This window comes from Podarcis tiliguerta, assembly GCF_965153285.1.
Source record: "Podarcis tiliguerta genome assembly, chromosome: 3".
Lineage (NCBI taxonomy): Eukaryota > Metazoa > Chordata > Lepidosauria > Squamata > Lacertidae > Podarcis > Podarcis tiliguerta.
In genome coordinates, this window is record NC_139536.1 from 2153983 (window position 1) to 2181013 (window position 27031).

Consider the following 27031-nt stretch of genomic DNA (forward strand, 5'->3'; position numbering starts at 1 on the left):
CCAGGTTTCAAGAAGTGAAAATCCGAACCATAGCTGTCAACTTTTTCCTTTTCTTGTGAGGAATCCTATTCGGAATAAGGGAATTCCCCTTTAAAAAACGGAAACGCTGACAGCTATGATCAGGACACAAACGTTGGCAAAGTTGTTGAGCTTTGGCAGTAAACTTTGGGTAAAGCTTTTGGCTTCTTTGAGGGAAATCTGCCAAATAATCAACGCTTCTGATAGGGCCGCCATATACCCAAGTTTCCCTCCACATTTTAACTGGTTTTTGAATTTTCCGCCGGGGTGCTCTTTTTGACGGGCAAATCCCCACATTTCCCCCTGATCAGGACACAAGGCAGGTAACAGACAAAAATTAAAACGACTTAAAACGTAAGGCAGAAAAATAAAACAATAAATCATTAATAGAATGATAACTGTGTGTGCGCGCGCGCACACACACACACACACACACACACACACACACAATGTCAGGGACTGGCACTGGGGGCAGTGGGGCTGGAGTTTGACCCACGAGAGGTGGGCAGCGATTTATGGGGAGTTGTACCGGCTAGGAGGCAAGAGTCGGAGACAGGGGACGCTTCGGAGGTGGAGGGTGGAGCGCAGGAGGGGTTGGAAGAAGAGGAGGAAGAGGCAGGCCAAGCAAGTGAAGAGCCAGGGGCGTCCCTACCCTCCTGCATCACTGTGTCCCAGAACCAGGAGGGGACTGAAAAGGGAGGAGCAGAGGATGTTTTCCCGCAGGCGCAGTCTCTGGCTGCGCGAACGGAGCCAGTCAGGAGAAGGTACATAAATCAGTGGAGGGGAGAGTGGTCCCCAGTTGCTGCATCTGTTCCATAGAGGACGGACCTGGGAATAGCTGCCTGGGCACAAGATTGGGGTGCGTGAGTATCCAGCGACTGAATAAATAAAAAATTGTCCAGTAGCACCTTAGAGAGCAAGTAAGTTTGTTCTGGGTATAAGCTTTCGTGTGTATGCACGCTGCTTCAGATTCTTCTTTAGAATCCTCCACATCACTTGGAATTCATGCTACTGGAAGTTTAGGACGAGGCTTGTAAGAGACCATCATCTCTGCCTTTACACTCTGAGTAACTCATAAGCAGAGTTCATCGCTCTGTGTCCCTATGCCCTTTTAAACTGAGGTTTGGGGGGGTACTGGGCTGTTTTTACTTTGATTATATATTTTGTGGTTTCATATTTTGTTCTGTGAACCACCCTGAGACCTCCAGGTATAGGGCAGTAGATAATTTCAATAAATAATAATAACAATATTTTAGGAATATATAAAAAATAAAATAAAAATTGTCCAGTAGCACCTTAGAGACCAATTAAGTTTGTTCTGGGTATAAGCTTCCGTGTGTATGCACATTTCTCCATTCCGGAGCCCCGTTCGCATCCCCAAGCGAACGTAAGATGCATTTGCACATGCGCGGATTGTGTTTCACCGCTTCCGCGCATGCGCCTGACGTCATTTTGAGCGTCTGCGCATGCACGAGTGGCGAAACCCGGAAGTAACGTGCTCCGTTACTTCCGGGTCGCTGCAGAGTGCAACCCGAAAATATTTAAGCTGAAGCGTATTCATCCCAAGGTATGACTGTAATATATAATATATAATACAGTGGTACCTGGGGTTACATATGCTTCAGGTTACACACTCCGCTAACCCAGAAATAGTGCTTCAGGTTAAGAACTTTGCTTCAGGATAAGAACAGAAATTGGGCTCTGGCGGCGCGGCCGCAGCAGGAGGCCCCATTAGCTAAAGTGGTGCTTCAGGTTAAGAACAGTTTCAGGTTAAGAACGGACCTCCGGAACGAATTAAGTACTTAACTTGAGGTACCACTGTATATAATAATATATAATATATAATATATAATATATAATATATAATATATAATATATAATATATAATATATAATATATAATATATAATATATAATATATAATATATAATATATAATATATAATATATGTGTGTGCAAATAAAACCATATGTCCTTAAGCCATTATCTCCACTGACCTTCATTCCAAGGAACCTGGTTAGTGCCCGGGAACCTGGGGTCTCTCACTGCTCAGAGATCGGGGTCACGCGTAACAATATTGAACTATGAACCAATAGTCTTTCTCAGTTCCCAATGTCATGCCAAAGTTACTTTTAACTCTCCTCCTTCATTTCTGCTACGAACCACAGGTATTCATTTTGAGGGATCTGCTCCCAGTGGTGTAGGAAGGGGGTGGTGGGGTGGGCGCCCCAGATTCCATCCCTGGAAGGAGGGGTTTGACATAATTGTGGGCGGCACCCCCATTGGGACGCCCCCCCGCTCCGGGTACCAAAGCCTCTATCACCGCCACTGTCTGCTCCATCCGGCACGGACACACTCACCAGAACACCTTTGCTGGGTGTCCATCAGTATGCGGATGATACCCATCTCTACCTCTCTTTCAACCAGTGAAGGCAGTGAAGTTCCTGTGTGGGTGTCTGGAGGAGGTTGGAGGATGGATGGCGACTAACAGATTGAGGTTGAATCCTGACAAGACAGAAGTGCTGTTTTGGGGGGACAGGAGGCGGGTGGGTGTGGAGGACTCCCTGGTCCTGAATGGGGTAACTGTGCCCCTGAAGGACCAGGTGCGCAGCCTGGGAGTCATTTTGGACTCACAGCTGTCCATGGAGGCGCAGGTCAAATCTGTGTCCAGGGCAGCTGTCGACCAGCTCCATCTGGAACGCAGGATGAGACCCTCCCTGCCCGCAGACTGTCTCCCCAGAGTGGTGCATGCTCTGGTTATCTCTTGCTTGGACTACTGCAATGCGCTCTGCGTGGGGCTACCTTTGAAGGTGACCTGGAAACTGCAACTAATCCAGAATGTGGCAGCTAGACTGGTGACTGGGAGTGGCCACCAAGACCATATAACACCGGTCTTGAAAGACCTAGACTGGCTCCCAGTATGTTTCCGAGCACAATTCGAAGTGTTGCTGCTGACCTTTAAAGCCCTAAACGGCCTCGGTCCAGTATACCTGAAGGAGCGTCTCCACCTCCATTGTTCTTTCCAGACACGGAGGTCCAGTGTCGAGGGCCTTCTGGTGGTTCCCTCCCTGCGAGAGGCAAAGCTACAGGGAACCAGGCAGAGGGCCTTCTCGGTAGTGGCACCCACCCTGTGGAACGCTCTCCCACCTGATGTCGAAGAGAAAAATAACTGCCAAACTTTTAGGAGACATCTGAAGGCAGCCCTGTTTAGGTAAGGTTTTAATGTTTGATGCATTACTATATTTTAATATTTTGTTGGAAGCCGCCCAGAGTGGCTGGGGAAATGCAGCCAGATGGGCAGGGCATAAATAATATTTTTTTATTTTTATTTTTATTTTTTATTATTATTATTAGCTGCACGACACAGATAGACAATTACGGAATCAAACCAATATCCTTTATTCTATCATTAAGAAAGCAACGCATCAGCAGCTCACTAAGCAAACAGATTATGTCCACAGCTGCTCGGCTGCTCCCTGCACCGGGCATGTCTTCACGTCTTCTCGGGGAGCTGCGGGGCTGGTTCAGTGGCTGCATCCTGCTCGCCGTAAAGGGATCGACATCACCAGCGAGTCAAAGTCCATATAGTGCCAGCGGTTCCGCTGAAAAGGGGAGGCCTTAAATGGCTGGCCGCCCCAGAGCTTTGGTCTATACATACAAGGAAAGGGGAGCAATACAATTTGTGGGGAACCTGGAAGATGGCACGCTCACAGGGTAGGCAGAAACATTACAGTAGACTCTACAAGCAAGCCCTGAGAGACAGAAAGGCTGAGATACTGCTAGCCCCCCAGTTCCTCTGAGGGGCAGCCAGGAGCTGGCAGAAAGAAAAGGTGCCTGCGATGATTGGCCAGCCTCTCTGAGGTCACACCAGTTCCTCTCCAATAGGATATTCCGTTTGCTCTTTGGACGCCCAGCTTCCCTCCTCACTGCGTCAAGCATTTCACACCAGCGTCCTCGGCGTGCCCACAGTTTGTTTTCCCCCAGCTGGAAAAACTGCACTGGAACAAGCTCTCTTCCGTCCCTTTGCAGGCCACGTCGTCCATCCAGATACGTCCTTTCCCTGGGGGGAGAATTGGAGAACACAGTCATCAGCTGCGATTCCCCCAACAAACCCAAGACATCTCCCTCCCTCTGGTCACCATTGCTGTGAGAACATCCTCGACCGGCCAAAGCTGTCAGCGAAGATTCGGACTAAACACCAGAAAGAACTCTCTGAGAGTAAGAGCTACAGTTGAGGCATTTGATCAAGGCCTGTATCTTAAAATAAGCTTAAAAATATATTTGCAAATGCTTGTTTCATGCCATGCTGGCTGGGTGCTTTGGCAGTTGTTTTGTCTTCCTGCTCAGAGGCCTCATTGATTTGTTGCAGTACTTCAAAGTTGTAAAAGGAAATTACAGGCTGGAGCAAAGGTCATACAAATTACAGAATACAATCAAGCTGCAAAAACACTAATTAAGAGTTGGTAAATAGTTTACCATGGGCCTCCCATCAGCCACATTTTCCTAAGGTTAAAGGGCAAGAGCTAATAGGAACAGCAGCTGGCTGGGAAAACCGAAGAGGCTGCTCTCTGAAGTTGCTTTTAGAAATTGCTTTTAGAAAGTGTTTTTACTAAGTTCCTTTTTTTCTTTGAAAAGGCCTTTCCTTTCCTTCTAAAAATCTATCTATGTTATGTATGAAATATATTGGCTTTAATGTAATTATGCAACGGATTTAGAAAGTAAGAAATGTTAGATTCTTATATTAGATTCTTATTTCATTGATGGTGTGTGAGAAGGTGAACCCAAAATCTGTTACCATGAGCCATCTGTTTTAGCCATCTGTTTCGGAGTGAAGGGGCAATAGAGCAGAAGGGCAAAAGGGCAGCAGGGGCAAAAGGTGATCTGGTAATTAAGGTGCCTTGTCGAGGCAAATGTAAGATATATGGCTACTTGTCTGCCATTTATGGATAGAAGGAAATATAGCACTTTGTCTCCCATAAAAGCTAATAGGAAATGGGTGTATCTTTTATGATTGGTTCTAGCAAACAGCCAATAGGAATTTCAACCAGGCTGATTGGACAGAGGCAGCCAAAGGAGGAGCAAGGGGGCTGGGCTGAGGAAATATAAGTGCTGGCCATCAGGGCTGGAGTGGGCAGAGCTTTGGTAACCATATACCACTGTGCCTATCATTTATTTGTCTGACAAATAAATTATTATTTTAATTTCTCTATTGCTGCGTTGAATATTTCATTCCAGCTAAGCGTTAACCACAAGCAGGGTGCTACACAGTCATACTTCGGGTTAAATGTGTTTGAGCGTTTTCAAGTTATGCTTCATGGCGACCTGGAAGTAATGGAGTGCATTACTTCCGGGTTTTGCCCATCACACATGCACAGATGCTCAAAATGACGTCATGCACATTCGCGGAAGCGGCAAAACGTGACCCACGCACGCGCAGACGCATCTTACATTCTACTCAGGATGCGAATGGGGCTCCAGAACGGATCCCGTTTGCATCCAGAGGTACCACTGTATTCAACAGTGGAATGGACTCCACCAGAAGGTGGTCGATTCTCCTTCAATGGAGGTGTTTAGCAGAGGTTGGATCAAGGTAGGCAAACTAAGGCTCCGGGGGCCGGATCTGACCCAATCGACTTCTCAATCCGGCCTGCGGACGGTCCGGAAATCAGCGTGCTTTTACATGAGTCAAATGTGTGCTTTTATTTAAAACACATTTCTGGGTTATTTGTGGGGCATAGGAATTTGCTCATTTCCCCCCTTCAAAATATAGTCCGCCCCCCCCCCCCAAGGTCTGAGGGACAGTGGACTATCCCCCTGCTGAAAAAGTTTGCTGACCCCTGAACTACTCTATTCCAAACTTAAAAATGGAAAAATGGATCCAACGAAGTTGATGTTGAAGAATCATTGCTTCGACGTTGGTGTTCTTTGCTTCTTCCAGGACACTGGCATTAGTTCGCCTGTCTTCCCAAGTCACGTGTAAACTGATATACAATATATAGAGGCCACAGACTGCAGCATGGCTTGGAACAGCACTTTAAAGCTTTCTTAAAAGCCTTAGCAAAAAGAGGGGGGGGGGATAGAAGTTATAGCCCCTGTGAGGTTTTAATTCTAGGGAAACAGGCCTATTGATATACCAGCTGGGATCCCTGAAAGTCCCTCTTGTCAAGACGACTTTGGCTTCTGGCCAGTTACGGCTGGTGCCTTTATTTTGCTGAGTAAGCAGAACCAAAATCAACAGCTCAAGTTCACAGTCCCATCGCTGGCACCCCTGAGCATCCCTGGAAGATTTTGAGTGCAGGACTGGTCCATTCGCAAGCCAAAAGTGCGCCTCTCGCCCCTCCTGCCCCCTGTTCGATGACAACCTCTCAAATCCCCTCGCTGGAAGCGGTGACTCAGGCCTCATCCTTTCCAGCCTGTGAATCAACAGCAATAAAGAAGATTTCGCTCCCAGGACACTGCTAAAGATTCCCTCCACAAAGTGGATAATGGTGATTAAAAAAAAAGAAAATCTGAGCCAGGAAAAGCTCTAGCTTAGCTTTGCCAGGACTAATAGGAACCGAGTGGGAGACCAGAAGGAGGTTTCTAACTCGTCGGAGAAGGGATGTTTCCCTGGAAAGGCCACAGGAACAAAGAGAAAATGTTTGGAACCACAGTTGGGCTGGGGCTGGATATTTGTTCGGCATGGACCCCACTGTCTCTCAGAGGCTGGGGCTGGTAACCACATGCATGAAACCTGAAGCTTTTACAGATATTAAGGGAGAAACTTGGTTCGGCTCATATTTCAGTGTAAGGGACCCCTGACCATTAGGTCCAGTTGTGGCCGACTCTGGGGTTGCGGCGCTCATCTCGCTGGCCGAGGGAGCTGGCGTACAGCTTCCGGGTCATGTGGCCAGCATGAATAAGCTCCTTCGGGCGAACCACAGCAGCGCATGGAAATGCTGAGTTATTGTTTAGGGATCATCTTAAAAGGGCTTTCAAAGTCTTTGGATGATTATCTGTGTGAACCAAAATGGGGAAGGTTGCCCCCTATCTAAGGGGCAGTGTAAAGAAAGTCCTTTTACATGAGGTAAAGGCAAAGGACCCTTGGACGGTAAAGCCCAGTCAAAGGCGACTCTGGGGTTGCGGCGCTCATCTCGCTGGCCGAGGGAGCCGGCGTACAGCTTCCGGGTCATGTGGCCAGCATGACTAAGCCGCTTCGGGCGAAGCAGACCAGCACACGGAAACGCCGTTTACCTTCCCACCGAAGCGGTACCTATTTATCTACTTGCACTTTGACGTGCTTTTGAACTGCTAGGTTGGCAGGAGCAGGGACCGAGCAACGGGAGCTCACCCCGTCATGGGGATTCGAACCACCGACCTTCTGATCAGCAAGTCCTAGGCTCTGTGGTTTAACCCACAGCGCCACCCGCGTCCCTGTATTTCAATGCAGGTGAATCTAAATTCACACTCTCTGGAATGATATGCAAATGAAAAAGGCAGCTGTCCTTCAAAATTTGTATTTCTTTGAATTTTGTGATGTGGTTCTTGAACACCCCCAAGGTACAAAAATGCAAGTATGGGAGGGAAGTGTGCCAAAAATATATATGCACATTTTAGTGAAAAGAGAATGCGGAAATGCATTATCTTAGGTAAAAGTACATACAAAATGTGTATATCACTAAGATGCTGACAAATTTCCATGGGGTTTTAAATTTGTAATTTGCAATATGTAGAGGACTGAATTTAAGATTGGGGAAATGAGGAAGGGAGAAAAACTGAAATTGACAGATCAGCTCTATACCTGACTTGAAGTTTTAATAGGGTTGATTTGCCTCCTAGGAAACACAGACGTCAATGGGCCTTATGGGGAAAGCTATAGGTAACTCGCAACTTATGCATTTAATTTGAGCTCATTCAGCTTTACGTGCTTGGCAATAATAATAATAATAATAATAATAATAATAATAATAGACTAGGTGAAAGGGGGACAGGCATCTAGGAAAAAAAGACTTTGGCATTCCCACCCACCATTGAAACCTATACACAATTTTGGCTTTAGGTAGGATTGAAGTGTAGGGAGACAGAGGACACAACAGAGAAGGAATATAGGAGGTTTCCTATATTTGTTCCTCCAGACCTGACTCTGGCCGGCAGCAGCTATTCAAGGGATTGTGCAAAGAGATGCTTTTCCCTTCAGCAACTGCTCGATACCCCTTCTACTTATGATTTCATTTATTTGCTACACGGACACCCGGCGGCAGACGTTTGCAAGGCAAAACAGCAGAAACACCCCTGAGGGTGCTGCTTTGTGCGTGTGAAAAAGACCAAAGCGAGGGAAAGAATCGGGATGGACCAGACATATTTGCACAAACCAGTCATGCAAATTTCAAAATATTTGCAGACCGGCCTTTCTCTCTCCCCGCCCTGATCAAAAGAGGTGATGAAATGCTGGAACGGTACCAACGCAGCCATGGCTTGGATAATACCAGGGATTCTCCTGACCCATAACTTTGGGGTTCTGCTGTCGCTCAGCGGGGCTTGTTTGGAAATGGTTCCGGTCAATCGCACCTGTCTCTGCCTCTCTTTCCCAGGCAGGAGCGCCTGGGTGGCCCCTGACCAAATAATAATAATAATAATAATAATAATAATAATAATATACCGTATTTTTGCTCTATAAGACGCACCAGACCACAAGATGCACCTAGTTTTTGGAGGAGGGAAACAAGAAAAAAAATATTCTGAATCTCAGAAGCCAGAACAGCAAGAGGGATCGCTGCGCAGTGAAAGCAGCAATCCTTCTTGCTGTTCTGGCTTCTGGGATAGCTGCGCAGCCTGCATTCGCTCCATAAGACGCACACACATTTCCCCTTACTTTTTAGGAGGGAAAAAGTTAGTCTTATAGAGCAAAAAATACGGTAATAATACAATTTTTTTTATATCCTGCCCTCCCCAGCCGAAGCCGGGCTCAGAGCAGCTAACAGCAATAAAAGTAACACAGCATTCTAAAATCAATTCAGAATCAAATCAAAATCAAATTCATGGCAACCATTGGGCTAGAGTCCTGTGAGGATTGCCAAAGGAGGGGGTCAGGCTGTGCCTTGGCCAAAGGCCTGGCGGAACAGCTCTGTCTTGCAGGCCCTGCGGAAAGATGTCAAGTCCCGCAGGGCCCTAGTCTCTTGGGACGGAGCGTTCCACCAAGTCGGGGCCAGTACTGAAAAAGCCCTGGCTCTGGTCGAGGCCAACCTAACCTCCCTATGGCCTGGGATCTCCAAGATGTTTTTATTTGAAGACCGTAAGGTCCTCCGTGGGACATACCAGGAGAGGCGGTCCCGCAGCCCCTTGACCACAAAGAAAGCCATTATGTAGAGGTGAGCGTTGAATGGGAGACCGAAATCAAAGGCTCAGAAGTGTCAAGGATCTCCTTACCCAGTTCATGTCCCCTGCATTTTTCCCAGGTGGGGAAATTTGCAAAGATATGGGAGGTCGACACTATCACTATCGCTATCCCTGTGTTGCGCAGCGCGGAGTGACTGAGACTGAGAGAGACTGAAATGTGAAAGGACAATGGCTCCATAGGAGAGCATTTGCTCTGCACGCAGAAAGCTCCAGGTTCGAATCCAGACATCTCCAGCCTGATGTTCATCAGCCAAAAGGCCTGGCTGAAGAGGAATGTTTTCCCCTGGTGTCTAATGAAGGCTCCAGGCGAGCCACCCAGGGGAAAGAATTCTGCAAAAGGGGGGCCACCACAGAAAAGTCCTGTTCTTGTGCTGCCATGCTCCAGACCTCTAATGAAAGAACGGTCTCAAATGATGATCTCAGGGTCCAACTAGGTTCATGTGCTGGTCCTGTGGGTTACCCAAGAGGTGAGGTCCAAGACCGGTCCGTGGTCAAAGGTGCAATGGGGAGGCAGTCTGCAGTAGCTGAAGCTGGGTGCAGGGCAGGGAGCCGGGTGAAGTCAGGAACAGGCATGCAAGCAGGGAGCCAGGGCGGGTCAGGAGCTCAGGCAGGAAAGCAGGACAGGGTTCAGGCAGGAACTAGCAACCCACAATGTTGCTCCCGCAACTTGGGACTGGGGCTGGACGGCTTTTATCTGCCCCGAGGCATAGGGCGGCCCCGATCCTCTGGTGACTCGCCTCTCCAGGCCTGGAGGTGAGCACTCCTCCTGCGGGAACTTAGTTCCCTCCGCCTCTCTGCCCTGAGCCTCTGCAGCTCAAGAGAGGCTGGAGGATTACCGGACCCAGAGGCAACCTCAGCTTCCTCTGACGGGGCTGAGAGTGGAGCACCTGCAGGCAATGGGTCCTCCATCCCCTCAGGAGCCAGAGCAGACTCAGTTGATGCCTGCACCTGAGGATCCAGCACAGGTGAGGACCCTTCAGGCTCATGCCCCAGCCCCGGCTCAGCTGGTTCTGGAGGTGGGGAATCCTGTGCAGGCTGGGATTCCTCAGGTTCCAAATCCGAATCCCAGGCCATCACAGTTCATATGGGGAGAGGAACATGGAAAGCTCAGAACATGGTTCCACCCAGCTTACCATCTTCCACAGTAGTTGGCAAAGGTTCTCCAGGGTTTCAGCCATGGTTTTCTCCTGCTCCTACCTAGAGGTGCCACTGGGCAATGAGACCGGGACCCTCTGCATGCAGAGCAAATGCTCGACCCACCAACGGCTCTTGGTGTTGCTGCCTTTACCTTGCCCAAAGACGGCCACCCTGTAAATCTCTTCTGCCCCTCGGAAGCCCAGCATCCGGCACACCACGTCTCCGTCTTTCTTGTCCCAGCCGTCGTCACAAACGGTGCCCCACGATCGATCGTGGTAAACCTCCACCCGCCCTTCGTGGGGGCCCGAGCCGTTCACCAGGCGGATAATGCCCTCCTCGGAAGCAGGGGCTGCAAGGCACGGAAGGGGAGGAAAAGAAGAAACCACAGATGAATTAAAATGGTCAAACCAAGAATTCATGCTTTGCCACGAATTTGCTTTTGTGTTTGTTTGCCTTGGCAGGAAGCTGTGACATTACATACTTCCTCCGTGCCTGGACAGCTTTGTCTTTTTTCATCATGCCTCCAAGCTGTCTACATGTGCATGTCTGAGCTCTAAAACTGAGACACCATTCTGAACTTAGATTTGTGCTTCTGTAACTTAGATAATAATTAGAAACCTGCCTACATTTTGCTACTGTAATTGCTGCTTCAAGACCAATACCATATACGTAAGTAAATACAACTTTTACTTCTTCACCAAACAATGTGCAGTCATACCTCGGATTAAAGTAGCTTTGGGTTGAGCGTTTTCGGATTGTGCTCGGTGGCAACCCGGAAGTAACGGAACATATTACTTCCGGGTTTCACCGTTTGCGCAGACGCTCAAAATGACGCCATGCACATGCGCAGATGCGACGAATCGCGGCCTGCGCACGCACAGACGCGGGTTGCGTTCGCTTCAGGGTGTGAACAGGGCTCTGGAACGGATCCCGTTTGCATCCAGAGGTACCACTGTATGTGTGATTGTTATTTTTAAAGGGGAGAAAAGAGATAATACAGTGGTACCTCAGGTTAAGTACTTAATTCGTTCCGGAGGTCTGTTCTTAACCTGAAACCGTTCTTAACCTGAAGCACCACTTTAGCTAATGGGGCCACAATTTCTGTTCTCATCCTGAAGCAAAGTTCTTAACCTGAGGTACTATTTCTGGGTAAGCGGAGTTTGTAACCTGAAGCGTATGTAACCTGAGGTGCCACTGTACCAGGAAAACTCAGTCTGTCTTAAAGCAGAAAGTATTGTTTCTAGAAGGTTAAATCAACCTTGTCTTAGCTTCCAAGTTTAAACTGCAAAGGATGGTTCTCATCTCATCTCACAATATATCCTCTTCTACTGTTGAAATCCATTCCCATACTCTCTCCTATGTTCCTCCCTCTTCCCACAGATCACAGGGGAGACATGCCCACATCTCTTTCCACTTCCTAAACAGGAGAACTGAAAGCCAGACACCACCTTGAGCAGGACAGAAATACACCTAGTGTCAGAATACCACCGTTCCAAGTTAAACTATGGAACTCCAGTTGCCACTTCTGGGAAATCCACAAGTGTGATGGACTGGGACTCGGGCTCGGACTCGGAACCAGAGGAGTCTCAGTCTGCACTGGATCCTTTGCCTCAGGCATCATCTGAACCAAGTCTGGGGCCTGACCCTGAAGAGCCCCAGTCTGCACAGGTTCCCCTGCAACAAGCACCAGCTGGGCCGAGTCAGGGGCCTGATCCTGCCCTGGCTCCAGATGCGGGGATGACCTCGTTGCCTCCAGCTGGGCCATCACTTACAGCTGCTCCACTACCGGTTGGGTCAGGAGAGTCTGAGGCGGCCTCTGGGTCTAGTCACCCACCGACGTCTCCCGAGCTGCAGAGACTCAGGTCTGAGAGAAGGAGAGACTTGAGTTCTCGCAGGAGGAGTGCTCACCTTCGGGCGAGACAGGGAGGTGAGTCGCCGGGGGATCAGGACCGGCCGTTACCCCATCAGAGATAAAAGGCTGTTGGAGCAACATTGCTGTTTGCTGGAACCTGCCTGAGATCCTGTACCTGTCCTTGCCTGGTTTCCTGCCTTGGCCCTGTTGGACTGACTCCTCATGGAAGGAACCCTTGGATTCAGGACTGGACCTGGACCATGTTGCTTGGGTTACCCCCAGGCCCAGCACAACAAGCAGGACCTGAACACAGAGCCCTGTCTCCTCCTGAGGTTTCCAGCAGCTGGGAATCAGAAGCACTGCTGCCTCAAACTGCGGAGACACAGCCGAGCCATCACAGCTATTAGCTATCGAAAGCCTTCTCCTCCATAAATCTGTCTGACCTTTTAAAGTCATCTAGCTTGGTGGCCATCAGTGCCTCTGGTGGGAGAGAGTTCCATAGTTTAACCCTGCGCTCCGTGAAGAGGGACTTTCTGTTATTTGTGCAGCTTATCCTTTCATCTAGTGATGAATGGAAGTGAGAGTTGGACCATAAAGAAGGCTGATCGCCGAAGAATGGATGCTTTTGAATTCTGGTGCTGGAGGAGACTCTTGAGAGTCCCATGGACTGCAAGAAGATCCAACCTCTCCATTCTGAAGGAAATCAGCCCTGAGTGCTCCCTGGAAGGACAGATCCTGAAGCTGAGGCTCCAAGACTTTGGCCACCCCATGAGAAGAGAAGACTCCCTGGAAAAGACCCTGATGTTGGGAAAGATGGAGGGCACAAGGAGAAGGGGACGACAGAGGACGAGATGGTTGGATACTGTTCTTGAAGCTACAAACATGAGTCTGACCAAACTGGGGGAGGCAGTGGAAGACAGGAGTGCCTGGCGTGCTCTGGTTCAGGGGGTCACGAAGAGTCGGACACAACTTAACGACTAAACAACAACAATCCTTTCATCATGGATAAACTCGTGTGCATTTCTCGATGTGAGAATAAGTTCTGAGTAGCAAATGGGAAAGGATTTGTTCACCTCCCAGCGAGGCAGTTTTTTTCCACTGCTGGGCAGTGGACCAAATTGTTTTCAGCACAAAACCGGGAACAAAAAGACATCCCTTCTCCAGGTTAAGTGGGGCCAACAACTTGGATTGCAGCGAGCAAAGGGACAAGGCTGCATCCTTGACCCCACCCACTTTGGCCTTGAGTCTTTGCCGATTGTGTCATTGTGCACAAAAGCACGAGGCTGGTCCCTCTAATTCTCCACGGCCTCTGACCCCACCCATTAAGCCATCATCGCCTGTCGCTCTTGGCAACGCAATCTCTGTCTCCCACCGGCTCCCAGAGACATCTTGAAGTCATTTGCGGCTGTCTCCTTGAGCAAGGGGCACCCTAGGCGTGCCGCTTGCTTGCTGCAAGGAAGGCTGGGCTGCATTCCAAGCTAGTCATCGCACTCCTCAGCTGTTGGGTGTGGACATATCCCTCCCTGGTGGGATATTTCACCTGCCGGAACGGCGGCTTCATCGCTGGGGCTGGTTTAAGAGCCGCACCTGCTCTGAACGCAATAGAGAGGTCCCATAAATGGATGCTAACTGGAGCCGGGAGACTGGGCTGGAGACCAGGGCTGCACTTCTCATTTAGATTTGTGTGTGTGTGTGTGTGTGTGTGTGTGTGTGTGTGTGTGTGGTTGTCCTGCAGTGTCTTTAGGAAAGGAAAGGGGAATTTTCATGCTGTATCTTTAGGGATGGCGGAACCTGCAACTCTGCAGATGCCAGATCCTATCAGCTCCAAGAGCCAGCATGGCCAATGGGCATGGATGATGGGAGTTGTAGTCCAGCAAGAAGTGGAGGACCACATCTCTGTGTGATGTATCCTTCATTGAAGCAGTCAAATACAGTCATACCTCGGGTTACAGACGCTTCAGGTTGCGTTTTTTTGGGTTATGGATTGCCGAAATCCGGAAGTACTGGAATGGGTTACTTCCAGGTTTTGGCGGTTGTGCATGCGCAGAAGTGCCAAATCACGCTTTGCGCATAAGCGCCGAATCGCAACCCATGTGTGCGCAGATGCAGCGCTGCAGGTTGCGAATACTTCAGGTTGCAAACGTGCCTCCCACACGGATCACGTTCACAACCCAAATGTCCGCTGTACAACATTTCCTGTTTGCCCAGAGTGGACGCGCAGGGGAATGTTGCTCCAGCCAAGAGGACTTCCTGTCACACCTGGTCCAGAGCATCCTGGTCCAGAGCATGCGTGTGACCAGGTAGATGGGCGTAACCCTGGCAGACCCTATAAATGGGCTGGTCAAACAGCCATCTTCCCTTTTTGACTCATTTTCATCCTTTGCTCTTTTGCCATCTTCTGCTGGCTCTTAGCCAGCAGCACACAGCTCATCCTTTCAGAGGATGGAAGTCACAAGGTAGAAACTCTGAGGCTTGGCTACAAATGTACCCGTAACTACAAGCTAAAGCCTGCCTTCAGGACAATACTGTGAACTGAATGTAGGAAAACTGTATCATTACTTTTAAAGAAGACTGTTGTGTCATTACTGTTTGGGACGCGGATGGCGCTGTGGTCTAAACCACAGAGCCTAGAACTTGCCGATCAGAAGGTCAGCGGTTCGAATCCCTGCGATGGGGTGAGCTCCCGTTGCTCAGTCCCTGCTCCTGCCAACCTAGCAGTTCGAAAGCACGCCAAAGTGCAAGTAGATAAATAGGTATCGCTCTGGCGGGAAGGTAAACGGCATTTCTGTGTGCTGCTCTGGTTCGCCAGAAGCGGCTTAGTCCTGCTGGCCACATGACCCGGAAGCTGTACGCTGGCTCTCTTGGCCAATAAAGCGAGATGAGCGCCGCAACCCCAGAGTCATCCGCAACTGGACCTAATGCTCAGGGGTCCCTTTACCTTTACCATCCACAACATTCCCACAATCTGTTGCACCTAATAAAGGATGGATGGACCAACGGACACACCAAGGTTTCCTTCATCAGCTGATGAGCATCCTGCCAATTTGCTAACCTTTGGATAGTCGCTCTTTCTGCTTTTTTCTGAATGGCTGCCTGGGGGCAAGTGAAGTGGTAATAATAATAATAATAATAATAATAATAATAATAATAATAATAATACCCCTCCAATCTGACTTGGTTGCCCCTGCTACTCTGGGCAGCTTCCAACATACATTTCAAGTGGTGGTGGTAACTGTTAACAGATGTCTGAATGGCAGATGGTTGTTACTCTGACTGACTGCTACACTGAGACATGAAGCCCAGAGAGGGAAGTTTTAATGTTTGAAGTCACCCTGTGTTTTTATACCTTGTTGGAAGCTGCGTAAGTGGGGCAGTCCAGTCAGATGTGTGGGGGTACTACTGCAAGTTTTAATAATAATAATAATTATTATTATTTATACCCCACCCTCCCTGGCCAAAGCTGGGCTCAGGGCGGATAACACCAGTAAAATCACAGTAAAAACATAATGGGGGGTGGCAACCAATTTAAAATACAGGCTAATTTAAAATGCAGGCTCATTTTAATAGTAGCCCGTAGATCAAAACCATAAGGGGAGGGAAACATAAGGGTCAGACTGAGTCAAAACCAAAGGCCACACTGAACAGCTCTGTCTTGCAGGCCCTGAGGAAAGATGTCAAGTCCCGCAGGGCCCTGGTCTCTTGGGACAGAGCGTTCCACCAAGTCGGGGCCAGTGCTGAAAAGGCCCTGGCCCTAGTTGAGACCAATCTAACCACCTTGCGACCTGGGACCTCCAAAGTGTTGTCATTTGTGGACCTTGAGGTCCTCCGCGGGGCATACCAGGAGAGGCGGTCCTGTAGGTATGAGGGTCCTAGGGCTTTAAAGGTCAAAACCAGCACCTTAAACCTGACCCTGGACTCCACCGGGAGCCAGTGCAGTTGGTAAAGCACTGGATGAATGTGGTCCCACAGCATGGAGAAAGTGGACAGAAAATGCTTCTCCCTTTCTACTAACACTAGAGCTTATTGACATTCATGGCCCTCTGCCATGGATGCTTTAGCTGAGATTCCTGAATTGCAGGGGGTTGGAATAGATGACCCCTGGAGGTCCCTCCCAACTCTACTTTTCTATGATTCTTTTAACGACTGTTGTTTCTCTTCCTCTGCATGCAAGAATGCCACATTTGCCGCAGTATTTCTTATGCCAGCCGCAAGAGGCCCCCTTCTCTCTCTCTTTTTATTATTATTTTATTAAATTTCCATTTCATAATATTAAAATACATCCTTGTTATTGACATTGGTTTTTGCTCGTATGAGCTGATCAACTTCCCTCCTTCCCGCCTCACGGTTTTCATAATCCCTTTCTGTGTTATAGCATTTGTGCCTCTTCCAGTTTACATATCGTTCATTCCAATCGTCATAGATTTTAAATAAATATAAAAAGGTATTAATTATCAACATTACGAGTCTTTTTAAATCAATCTTGCTAGCGTCGTTAATTGTTTGCAGTGAGAGGCCCCCTTTTCTTAGTCGGGTCCCTCACTCTTAGAAACCTCCTTGGTGCTTGGGATTTTATTTTTTCCAGCAATGCACCCCCCAAAAGCAAACTGTAGCCCAGGGGTTTACATGCTCATTCCCACCCCCTGGGCCCCCATTTTGTACGAGACCCCAGAGTTTCCCGTGGCCTTTGTTCCTCTTCCGTGCATTTGTTTTTATTGAGCCTATTACCTCTCCGAGCCTTGAGCAAAAGGGAAAAATATAAGGAAAAGAAATAAACATGATTGCTTAGGAAAACAAGCCCGCGAGCCCATGCAGCTGCACAAAGATATCATCGGCCCGGATAATTGGGACCATGTGTCTGTTAGGGAAATGGGAGATTTATGCCCGAGTGCAGAGAGAGCACAGCTCTCCGAATCTCCCTGGTTAAGGAAGGAAGAAGGAAAGAAAGACGCCCGTTTCTCATTCTGTTTGCAGAAAGGACATCTTCAAAACTATTAGGATCCAAAATCTATCTATCTATCTATCTATCTATCTATCTATCTATCTATCTATCTATCTAATCTTTATCCATCTATCTATATCTTTATCTATCTATATCATCTATCTATCTATCTATCTATCTATCTATCTATCTATCTATCTATCATCTATCTATCTAATCTATCTAATCGATCTATATCTATCTATCTATCTATCTATCATCTATCTATCATCTATCTATCATCTATCTATATCTATCTATCTATCTATCATCTATCTATCATCTATCTATCTATCTATCTATCTATCTATCTATCTATCTATCATCTATCTAATCTATCTAATTGATGTATATCTATCTATCTATCTATCTATCTATCTATCTATCATCTATCTATCATCTATCTATCTATCTATCTATATCTATCTATCTATCATCTATCTATCTATCATCTATCTATCTATCTATCTATCTATCATCTATCTATCTATCTATCTATCTATCTATCTATCTATCTATCTATCATCTATCTATCTATATCTATCTATATCTATCTATCTATATCTAGCTATCTAGTTATCAAGCTATCTAGCTATCTATATCTATCTAGCATGGGAGCATTTTGCGCCCATTTCACAGGTTACTGTCAAGTTGGAAAAGGCAAGCAAAAAGATCCAGAAGATGGAGCGACTCTGCTATGAACAAATGTTGCAGCGTTTGGGACTTTTTGGTTCAGAGAAAAGGAGAAGAAGAGGCGAAATGACGGAAGTTTATAAGATTATGCGTAGCATGGGAAAGTGGCGAGGGAGAATTTTTCCTCCCTCTTTCATAGTGCTAGAACAGGTGGATGTTGAAGGAATCAGAACAGATACAGTCATACCTCGGGTTACAGCCGCTTCCGGTTGCGTTTTTTCAGGTTACGCACCTGCCAAAACCTGGAAGTACTGGAACAGGTTACTTCCGGGTTTCGGTGGTTGTGCATGCACAGAAGCACTAAATTGCACTTTGTGCATGCACAGAAGCGCCGCTGCGGGTTGCGAATGTGCATCCTGTAACCCATGCTGTTAGCCAGCTCTTTGCTTCCAAATCTATTTGGGCAGATCTGTGTGTGGTATATCTGCACGACAAATCTCCATCTTCTATCATCCTTAAGACCTGAACGGACCACATTACCCTAGACCAGAGCATCTCCTGCGTCCGTCAGCATCAAAATTAGAACCCAAATCTATGTATTTGAAAACTAATAAATACAACCCAGGAGAGGTCCTTGGGCCCTTAACAGCAGCCACATCTGCAGAAATTCACCAGGTGCAGCTTTGCCCATCAGCGACGCTTTCAATGCCTTTTTCTCACGTGGCAGTTAAAGGCATCGGAGCACCGGCCGGAACAAAAGGTGGCAACCCAGAGAGGAGAAACAAAACCCCGTCTTACCTGGTTCTCTGCCTCGGTCTCCTCTTTCCCCCTTCTCCCCCTTTGGGCCTCGGTCACCTGAAAGCAGAAAAAAAGGCATCAGACCGCGTGCTCTCACAGAGGTGCCTGGGAACACTCAAGTTGCGTTATTAAATTATATTTATATCCCCCTTTTTCTTCAGAGAGCTCAAAGGGGAATGCATGTTTCCTGTTCTCCCCAGTCATCATCACAACTACCCTGTGAGATAGTTTAGGCTGAGAGGGGGCTTTGCCCTGCCGGACTTAAAACTTTATTATGAAGCAGCAGCTTTCTGCTGGTTGAAAGAATGGCTACTTCTCGAAAATACAGATTTAGAAGGTTTTAACAATGCATTTGGCTGGCATGCATATTTATGGTACGACAAGGTTAAAGTGCATAGAATGTTTAAAATTCACATTGTCAGAAAAGCATTGTTTAATGTGTGGACTAGATATAAAGATCTTTTGGAAAATAAAACTCCAAGGTGGTTGTCTCCAATGGAAGCCAAAGCTGTAAAGAGACTCAATATGGAGGCCAACTGGCCAAAGTATTGGGAGATCTTAGAACAGGACGGAGATAAATTGAAACTACAGAGTTTTGACAAATTAAAAAGCAAAGTCCGAGATTGGCTTCATTATTACCAAATAATGGAGGCATTCAAAATGCATAGAAAAATTGGCTTCCAGGTGGAAAAATCAAAATTGGAAACAGAACTGTTAGAACCCAAAACAAAAATATTGTCTAGAATGTATAACTTGCCGCTGAAATGGAATACACAGGATGAGGAAGTGAAATCAGCTATGATCAAATGGGCACAAGATGTTGGTTATAACATAATGTTTGCTGACTGGGAAAGGTTGTGGACCACTGGAATAAAATTTACGGCATGTAATGCCTTAAGAGAGAATATAATGAAAATGATTTACAGATGGTACATGACACCAGTAAAGCTAGCAAAAATGTATCATATGCCTGATAATAAATGTTGGAAATGTAAAGAATCTGAAGGTACTTTCTTTCACCTTTGGTGGACGTGCCCAAAGATTAAGGTCTTCTGGGAGATGATTTATAATGAACTGAAAAAAGTGTTTAAATACACATTTAGAAAGAACCCAGAAGCCTTTCTCCTAGGTATGGTAAACCAACAGGTTCAGGTGAAGGACAGAACATTTTTTATGTACGCCACAACAGCAGCAAGAATACTTATCGCACAGTATTGGAAGACACAAGAATTACCCACGCTGGAAGAATGGCAGATGAAGGTCATTGACTATATGGAACTAGCAGAAATGACTGGCAGAATCAGAGACCAGGGAGAAGAGACGGTGAAGGAAGACTGGAGGAAGTTTAAAGACTATTTACAGAAGCACTATAAGATAAAGAATGTTTGAGGACATCAGATTGAATTTAAAAGAATATTAGCATAAAAAGTTAACGATTAAGAAAGACTAATGTTTTAAGATATATGGAAATGCAATTACGTTAACATATTAAGATTAAGCTGAACCAAAGATATGCCAGAAGGAAAGAATTTACTGTCAGAATATAAGATCTAGAATACAGAGTGGGAAGGTCTGGGGAAGTCGCAGACCTAGGTTAATGTTAAAAAAAATGCAAAGACACAATAATTGTTTTAAATTTCTTCTTTTATTTTTTTTTATTTTGTATTTTACATTGTTTGTATGTGTTGTTTTTATTTTTCGTTTTGTATTTGTATTTGTTTGTTTGTATTGTATGTTAATTGATTGTTAAAATAAAAAATATTATTTTTAAAAAAAGAGATAGTTTAGGCTGAGAGCCAGCGACCAGCCCAAAATCACACCCAGTGGGCTTTATGGTAAGGTTAAGGTAAAGGTAAAGGGACCCCTGACCGTTAGGTCCAGTCGTGACCAACTCTGGGGTTGCTGCGCTCATCTCGCTTTATTGGCCGAGGGAGCCAGCGTACAGCTTCCGGGTCACGTGGCCAACATGACTAAGCCGCTTCTGGCGAACCACAGCAGCGCACGGAAACGCCGTTGACCTTCCTGCTGGAGTGGTACCTATTTATCTACTTGACCTTCCTGCTGGAGTGGTACCTATTTATCTACTTGCACTTGACGTGCTTTACCAGATTTTTTTCCCAATGAATCCAGGGACGTTGATGCTGCAGCGATGGCGGTGGCAGAGGGGCGGCCACCGCCTTGACCTCAACTCGCCACCTTCCTCCGAGGCTTCTATCTCCTTTCTTGATGAGCCTGGGCAGCCCTTGAGTTGTTGGTTGTTCGTTAGTGGTGGTGATGGGGAAGCAGTGCGCGGTGCGTCAGGCATGGAAGGCGGAGAAGGAGGGCCGAGAGTGGCGGCGGCCAGGCTCGCGCAGCACAACGCCTCCCTTCCCACCGGAGCAGCCCCAAACCCATTCCTACTTGTGTGCAAGCAGGAGGGGGCAGGGATCCCTCAGCTGGGAAGGGAGGCTTCCTGCTGCCTAACTGAGAGATCCCTGCCCCCTCCTGCTTGCACGCAAGCTCAGATAGGCAACGTGAAGCCTCCCTTTACAGCTGAGAGATCCCTGCCCCCTCCTGCTTGCACGCAAGCTCAGATAGGCAGCATGAAGCCTCCCTCCACAGCTTAGTTGCTGGGTCAGGGAAGGTGGACTAGAAGGTGTCCCTTCTACAATTCTATGATGAGGCGATCAGAGTCTACCAGGGATGGCTGTACCTGTCAATTGTTAGAATATTTCCGTTCCACCTTAAAAGGGAACAGGATGTTTGTGTCACAGCCTGCGCATTTCCTGTTGTCACAGGATGTTTCTGTTGTGTCTTTGCTTTCGTTTCTCTCTCTCTCTGCCGGAACTCTCAAGCAGGCAGTCATGTTTTTCTTTGTTCTGATCAACGCTGAATAAACTTGTAAATCATGCTCTTCTGACTGCATCTTTCGCTGTGCATTATCTGCTAATAGAGCGTGCATCAGTTCTGGAATGTGGCAAGCTATTTCTGGAGCTCATGTTGCTAATTGCTGATACTGTGTGTCTACGGGAGATCAATGGACATCCGGAGATGACGTGGAGTTATGATGGACTTTGTCTCCCTGGAAGTATACCAACTTCAATTGCAGGCCTCTCAGTCTTTCATTTTCCTATACAGAGTTGCCAGGAGCTCATCCTACACTCGAGTAGAACCCTGGCAGAGACACATGCCCGACTGCCATGTTCTCTCCCTCCTGGTCGATCGTTCAGGAGCTTCATAAGCTTTCTTCAGCCCGAACATCACAGTGACTGATGCCAACAGATATCGGCACACTTAGGGGGTCTGCAGAGTCTTTGTAGTTGCATAACGGACCTCAGCAACTCAGCATTTTGGCTAATCTACTTTATTTATGGGACGCAGTTGGCACTGTGGGTTAAACCACAGAGCCTAGGACTTGCCGATCTGAAGGTCGGCGGTTCAAATCCCTGCGACAGGGTGAGCTCCCGTTGCTCGGTCCCTGCTCCTGCCAACCTAGCAGTTCGAAAGCACGTCAAAGTGCAAGTAGATCAATAGGTACAGCTCCGGTGGGAAGGTAAATGGCGTTTCCATGCTCTGCTCTAGTTAGCCAGAAGCGGCTTAGTCATGCCGGCCACATGACCCGGAAGCTGTATGCTGGCTCCCTCGGCCAGTAAAGTGAGATGAGCGTCGCAACCCCAGAGTCGGCTACGACTGGACCTAATGGTCAGGGGTCCCTTTACCTTTACCTTTACTTTATTTACATATAAACCCACACGGAGCACTGCAACGTGGCTCCCTTTCTCTCTGGCATCAGACAGCAAAGAGAAAAAGAACAAAGGACAATAGTCCCACTTCACGGAACACAGTAACACAAACATCCTGTCTCCTTCACTTCCAACTCAGTGGAGTCAAAACATATACCATCATGTGATAGACAACAATCCCATAACTGCAACCACGGAGCAGGAATTTGAACAGTTTTGTCCCTGCCTTCCTCCCTGTTGAGTCCTAGAAGGGCAACACTGAGTCTCCAGGGGGCAGAGGAAGCTGGCAGGTGCTGCCACTTCCTGGACTGGTTGTGAGACGGCAGGCAGAGCGTGGTCGGTGGGCCAGTGCCACCTTCGCCCTCTTGGACCAGCCTCCACGTTTTCCAGCTGTTGCCTCCAGATGTTCCTTCGCTCTCTGGATTCTTTCCTCCCTATAAATGGGACGCCCACCCCCTCACCCCCTTCCTCTAACCTGCTGGCAAACGTTTCCCAGTTCTGGGTGGCATAGCCAAGTGACTTTGCATCGAGCCCAGACTAGGCATGGAAATTGGCACGAGTTCTCCAGCTTCCTGGCATCCGGTCAAAGGGTTCCCTCTTCAGCATTTTGGTGGCCCGAGCGGCGTTGCGATGGTTTGGCCCGTGGCTCCTCCTCGCCCCGCCCCCTCCTCCGTGGCCTCCTGCCAACCAGCGACTTGATAGGTGACCACCAAGTCCCAATAAACAAGGCCAGATCAAATTTTCTTTTGCTCCCAGCCAAGCTGTTCCCTTTTAACCATTCGGCCAATTAAAAACATATGTTTTCTGAGCTTGAGCGTTTGTGTGGTTGGCAGGGATTCACGAGCCGCTTTAGACAGAGTCGTTGCACATATATCCGAGATTCTGTGGGTCAGGAATGGCCTGATCCCGTGAGAAAACTTAAAGGTATCTTACTGGATCTGACCAGATGGATTCATCCAGAACTTGAGTCTCTTTCCAGCAGGAGTCTTTTCAGTGGTGTCAAAATTATAGGAGAAAAAGTATAGGGTCCAAAATAGAATTCCAAAGTCCTACTGGACATCTCCTAATTTTATTCAATCTTCCCTGTGACAACCCTTGAGATATTTGAGGATGGCTCTCGTATCTCCTCTCAGTCTCTTCTTTCCCAGGCTAAACATTCCCAGCTCCTTCAACCATTCCTCATAAGGCTTGGTTTCAAGATCGATACGATACGATAATCTTTATTGTCATTGTCCCATACAGAACAACGAAACTGAAAAATCTACACATTCAAAACCCAACAAGCCTGCTATCCCAGCTATCCCAACCTGGTTAGCCCCCTAAAAACTCTGATACCCCATTTTAAAATATAATATGCTCCCATACAGACTCCTTACGATGCGTTTAAGTCCAAAATCGCATTTGGGTAGAAACTGTTTCTCAGGCGGCTAGTCCTAGTCTTTATAAGCCTGTACCTTCTTCCAGAAGGCAGAAGCGGAAAGAGATCATTTCAGGGGTGCGTACTATCCTGTGCTATCTCTGCCGCTTTCTTATGGCACCTGGAAGCGTAGATTTGATCCAAGGTGGGAAGAGTGCACCCAATTATTCTCTCCGCAGTCTTTACAACCCTGGATGGCATGGTTTCCCCCCTGGCCGTGCAGCTCCCAAACCACACACACAGACCATAAGTTAATACGCTCTCAACAGTACAATGGTAAAATGCCATCAACAGATCCTTGATTCTCTTGGTCGCCCTCTTTCGCACACCTTCCAGCTTGTCAACATCCTTCTTAAATTGTGGTGTCCAGAACTGGACACAGGACTCCAGGCGGGATCTGATTTTAAAGAATTGGAAAAGGTTCAGAAAATGATCATGGCGATGGGGCAAAACCCCTATGGAGAAAGGCCACAGGGTTTAGGGCATTTTAGTTTAGGGAAAAGACAGATAAGAGGGGACATGGCAGACGTTTATAAAATTATTCCTGACATGAAGAATGCGGAGGAAGAAAGGTTTTCTCTCTGTGCCTCCTAACGCTAGAAATCGTGAACGTCCAGCAAAGCTGAATGTTGGGCAGTTCAGGACAGGTAAAGGAAAATCCTTCAGCACACAGCACAGAGTTAAACTACGGAACTCCCTGCCACAGGAAACAGCGATGGCCATCAACTTGGATGCCTTTAAAATAAGATTGGGTGTTGATGTCTTCTAGCCAGGATGGCTCTGTTCTGCCTCCACAGTTGGAGGCGACAAAAATTCTGAATCCTAGTTACTGGAAACTACAGGAGGGCAGAGTTGCTCTTGTGCTCAGATCGTGCTCACAAGTTTCACTTTGGGGCATCTGGTTGGCTGCTGTGAGAACAGGATGCAGGACGAGGTGGGCCATGGCCTTATCCAGCTAAAGGCTCTCCCTATGTTCTTATGAGATTGACTGGCAGTTTAGTGCCAAGTGGCGCACTCCAGGGCAAAGGAAACGCATGAAAACACTGTTTTTTTTAAAAGTATGGTAGCTAAGGAGCTCTCCCCAAAGGTAAGAGTCAACAGCCTCCCCATCTCCCTCTCCTTATAATTTGATCATGACTTTAAGCCAAGGGTCGCCATGCTTGGACCACTGGTTGCTAAGGTGATGATGGAAGAAGAAGAAGAAGAGTTTTGACTTGATATCCCGCTTTATCACTCCTCTAAGGAGTGCCTGGCGTGCTCTGGTCCATGGGGTCACAAAGAGTCAGATACAACTAAACAACTAAACAACAACAAGAAGGAGTCCCTAAGGGATGCGGGTGGCACTGTGGGTTAAACCACAGAGCCTAGGACTTGCCGATCGGAAGGTTGGCGGTTCGAATCCCTGCGACGGGGTGAGCTCCCGTTGCTCGGTCCCTGCTCCTGCCAACCTAGCAGTTTGAAAGCACGTCAAAGTGCAAGTAGATAAATAGGTACCGCTCTGGCGGGAAGGTAAATGGCATTTCCATGTGCTGCTCTGGTTCGCCAGAAGCGGCTTAGTCATGCTGGCCACATGACCCGGAAGCTGTACACCGGCTCCCTCGGCCAGTAAAGCGAGATGAGTGCCGCAACCCCAGAGTCGGACACAACTGGACCTAATGGTCAGGGATCCCGTTACCTTTTAAGGAGTCTCAAAGTGGCTCACAATCTCCTTTCCCTTCTTCCCCCACAACAAACACTCTGTGAGGTGAGTGGGGCTGAGAGACTTCAGAGAAGTGTGACTATCCCAAGGTCACCCAGCAGCTGCAGGTGGAGGAGCGGGGAATCGAACCCAGTTCACCAGATTACGAGTCCACTGCTCTTAACCACTACACCATGCTGGCTCTCCATCATGATGGAGTCATGATGATGATGGAAGATGGTCTCCAAGTACCTGTTTGGGGGTGGCAGGAAGAGGAAGGGGGTGCAGAAAAGATTTCGGGTGTGTGTGTTGTTTTTAAGAGGGGAGGGTGGCACCTCTTACCCCGGTACGCCTTTCTGCCTGAGGAAAAAAGGAAGACCATCTGGCCTGGCTCTGCTCCCAGACCCTAAGCCAGAATTCCCAGCACAATATTTCCTGATAGGGTCCCTCCAGAGCCATTAAATATATGGAACAGCTGGACGCATTCATTACACCAGCGGGTGGGATGGTGCGCAAGGGCTCATGCGCCGATTCGAAACACATCTCTTAAGAACAACATCCATTTCCACGGTGTGGGACTTCTTATCGGCAAAATCTCTCGCAAGGCCAAGCCAAGAAGGGAGAGGGGCAGGGATTTTTTGGGGGGGGGGTGTTGGCAGGGAGAAAGTCAGTTTTGCAGGTGCTGAAGGAAAAGTTGGACGCACAAAATTGCACATCCCTGCTTGCACTCAGAAGTCCTCTATAATTTGTGTGTGGCGGATGACGTTTGCACCCATCGCAGTGTTGAAAATGAATGCGTTTGGCAGCCCGTGGCAAATCCATTTTTGTTGTTTTGGAGTCAGGTTCCATTCATTTCGGAAGTACCCTGGCAATAGTATAAGTTACTATGAACTGAATTCTATTAATTGTTTTAATAGAATCACAGAATTGTAGATTTGAAGGGAAGCCCAACCCCTTGCAGTGCAGAAATATGCAGCTGTCGTATACAGGGATCGAACCTGCAACCTTGGCGCTATCAGCACCACGCTCTAACTAACTGATAAACTTCTTCTTGCTGCTTGCCTTCTCTGCTATTTTGTTGGATTACAGATGGAGGGTCATCCCGCTGATCAAAAGGGGGACATTCGTTTTTTGGTCCCAAGCTCTCACAGAGCCAGCTGACTTGCACAAAAAATGGGGCAATCCAGGATCCAGGATGCTTGTGTGGTTATTTATTGTTGGGAAAGCGGCTCAACATTTATTGTTGGGAAAGTGGAATACAAATATTGCTGTTGTTGTTGTTTAGTCGTTCAGTCGTGTCCACCTCTTTGTGACCCCCTGGACCAGAGCACGCCAGGCACTCCTGTCTTCCACTGCCTCCCGCAGTTTGGTCAAACTCATGCTGGTAGCTTCGAGAACACTGTCCCACCATCTTGTCCTCTGTC

General features: G+C 47.6%; 1 protein-coding gene across 1 annotated transcript in view; it reads right to left on the reverse strand.

Moving 5' to 3' along the window:
• Positions 1 to 3392: 3392 nt before the first annotated feature.
• Positions 3393 to 27031, reverse strand: part of SCARA5 (scavenger receptor class A member 5) — a 106048-nt gene continuing 82409 nt past the window's right edge. The window contains exons 7-9 of the mRNA XM_083432684.1: positions 18791 to 18847; positions 10681 to 10878; positions 3393 to 4077 (exon numbers count right to left, since the gene is read on the reverse strand). Coding sequence (XP_083288810.1) covers positions 3941 to 4077; positions 10681 to 10878; positions 18791 to 18847 — 392 coding nt within the window. The 3' untranslated portion in view covers positions 3393 to 3940. The remainder of the gene's footprint in view (positions 4078 to 10680; positions 10879 to 18790; positions 18848 to 27031) is intronic.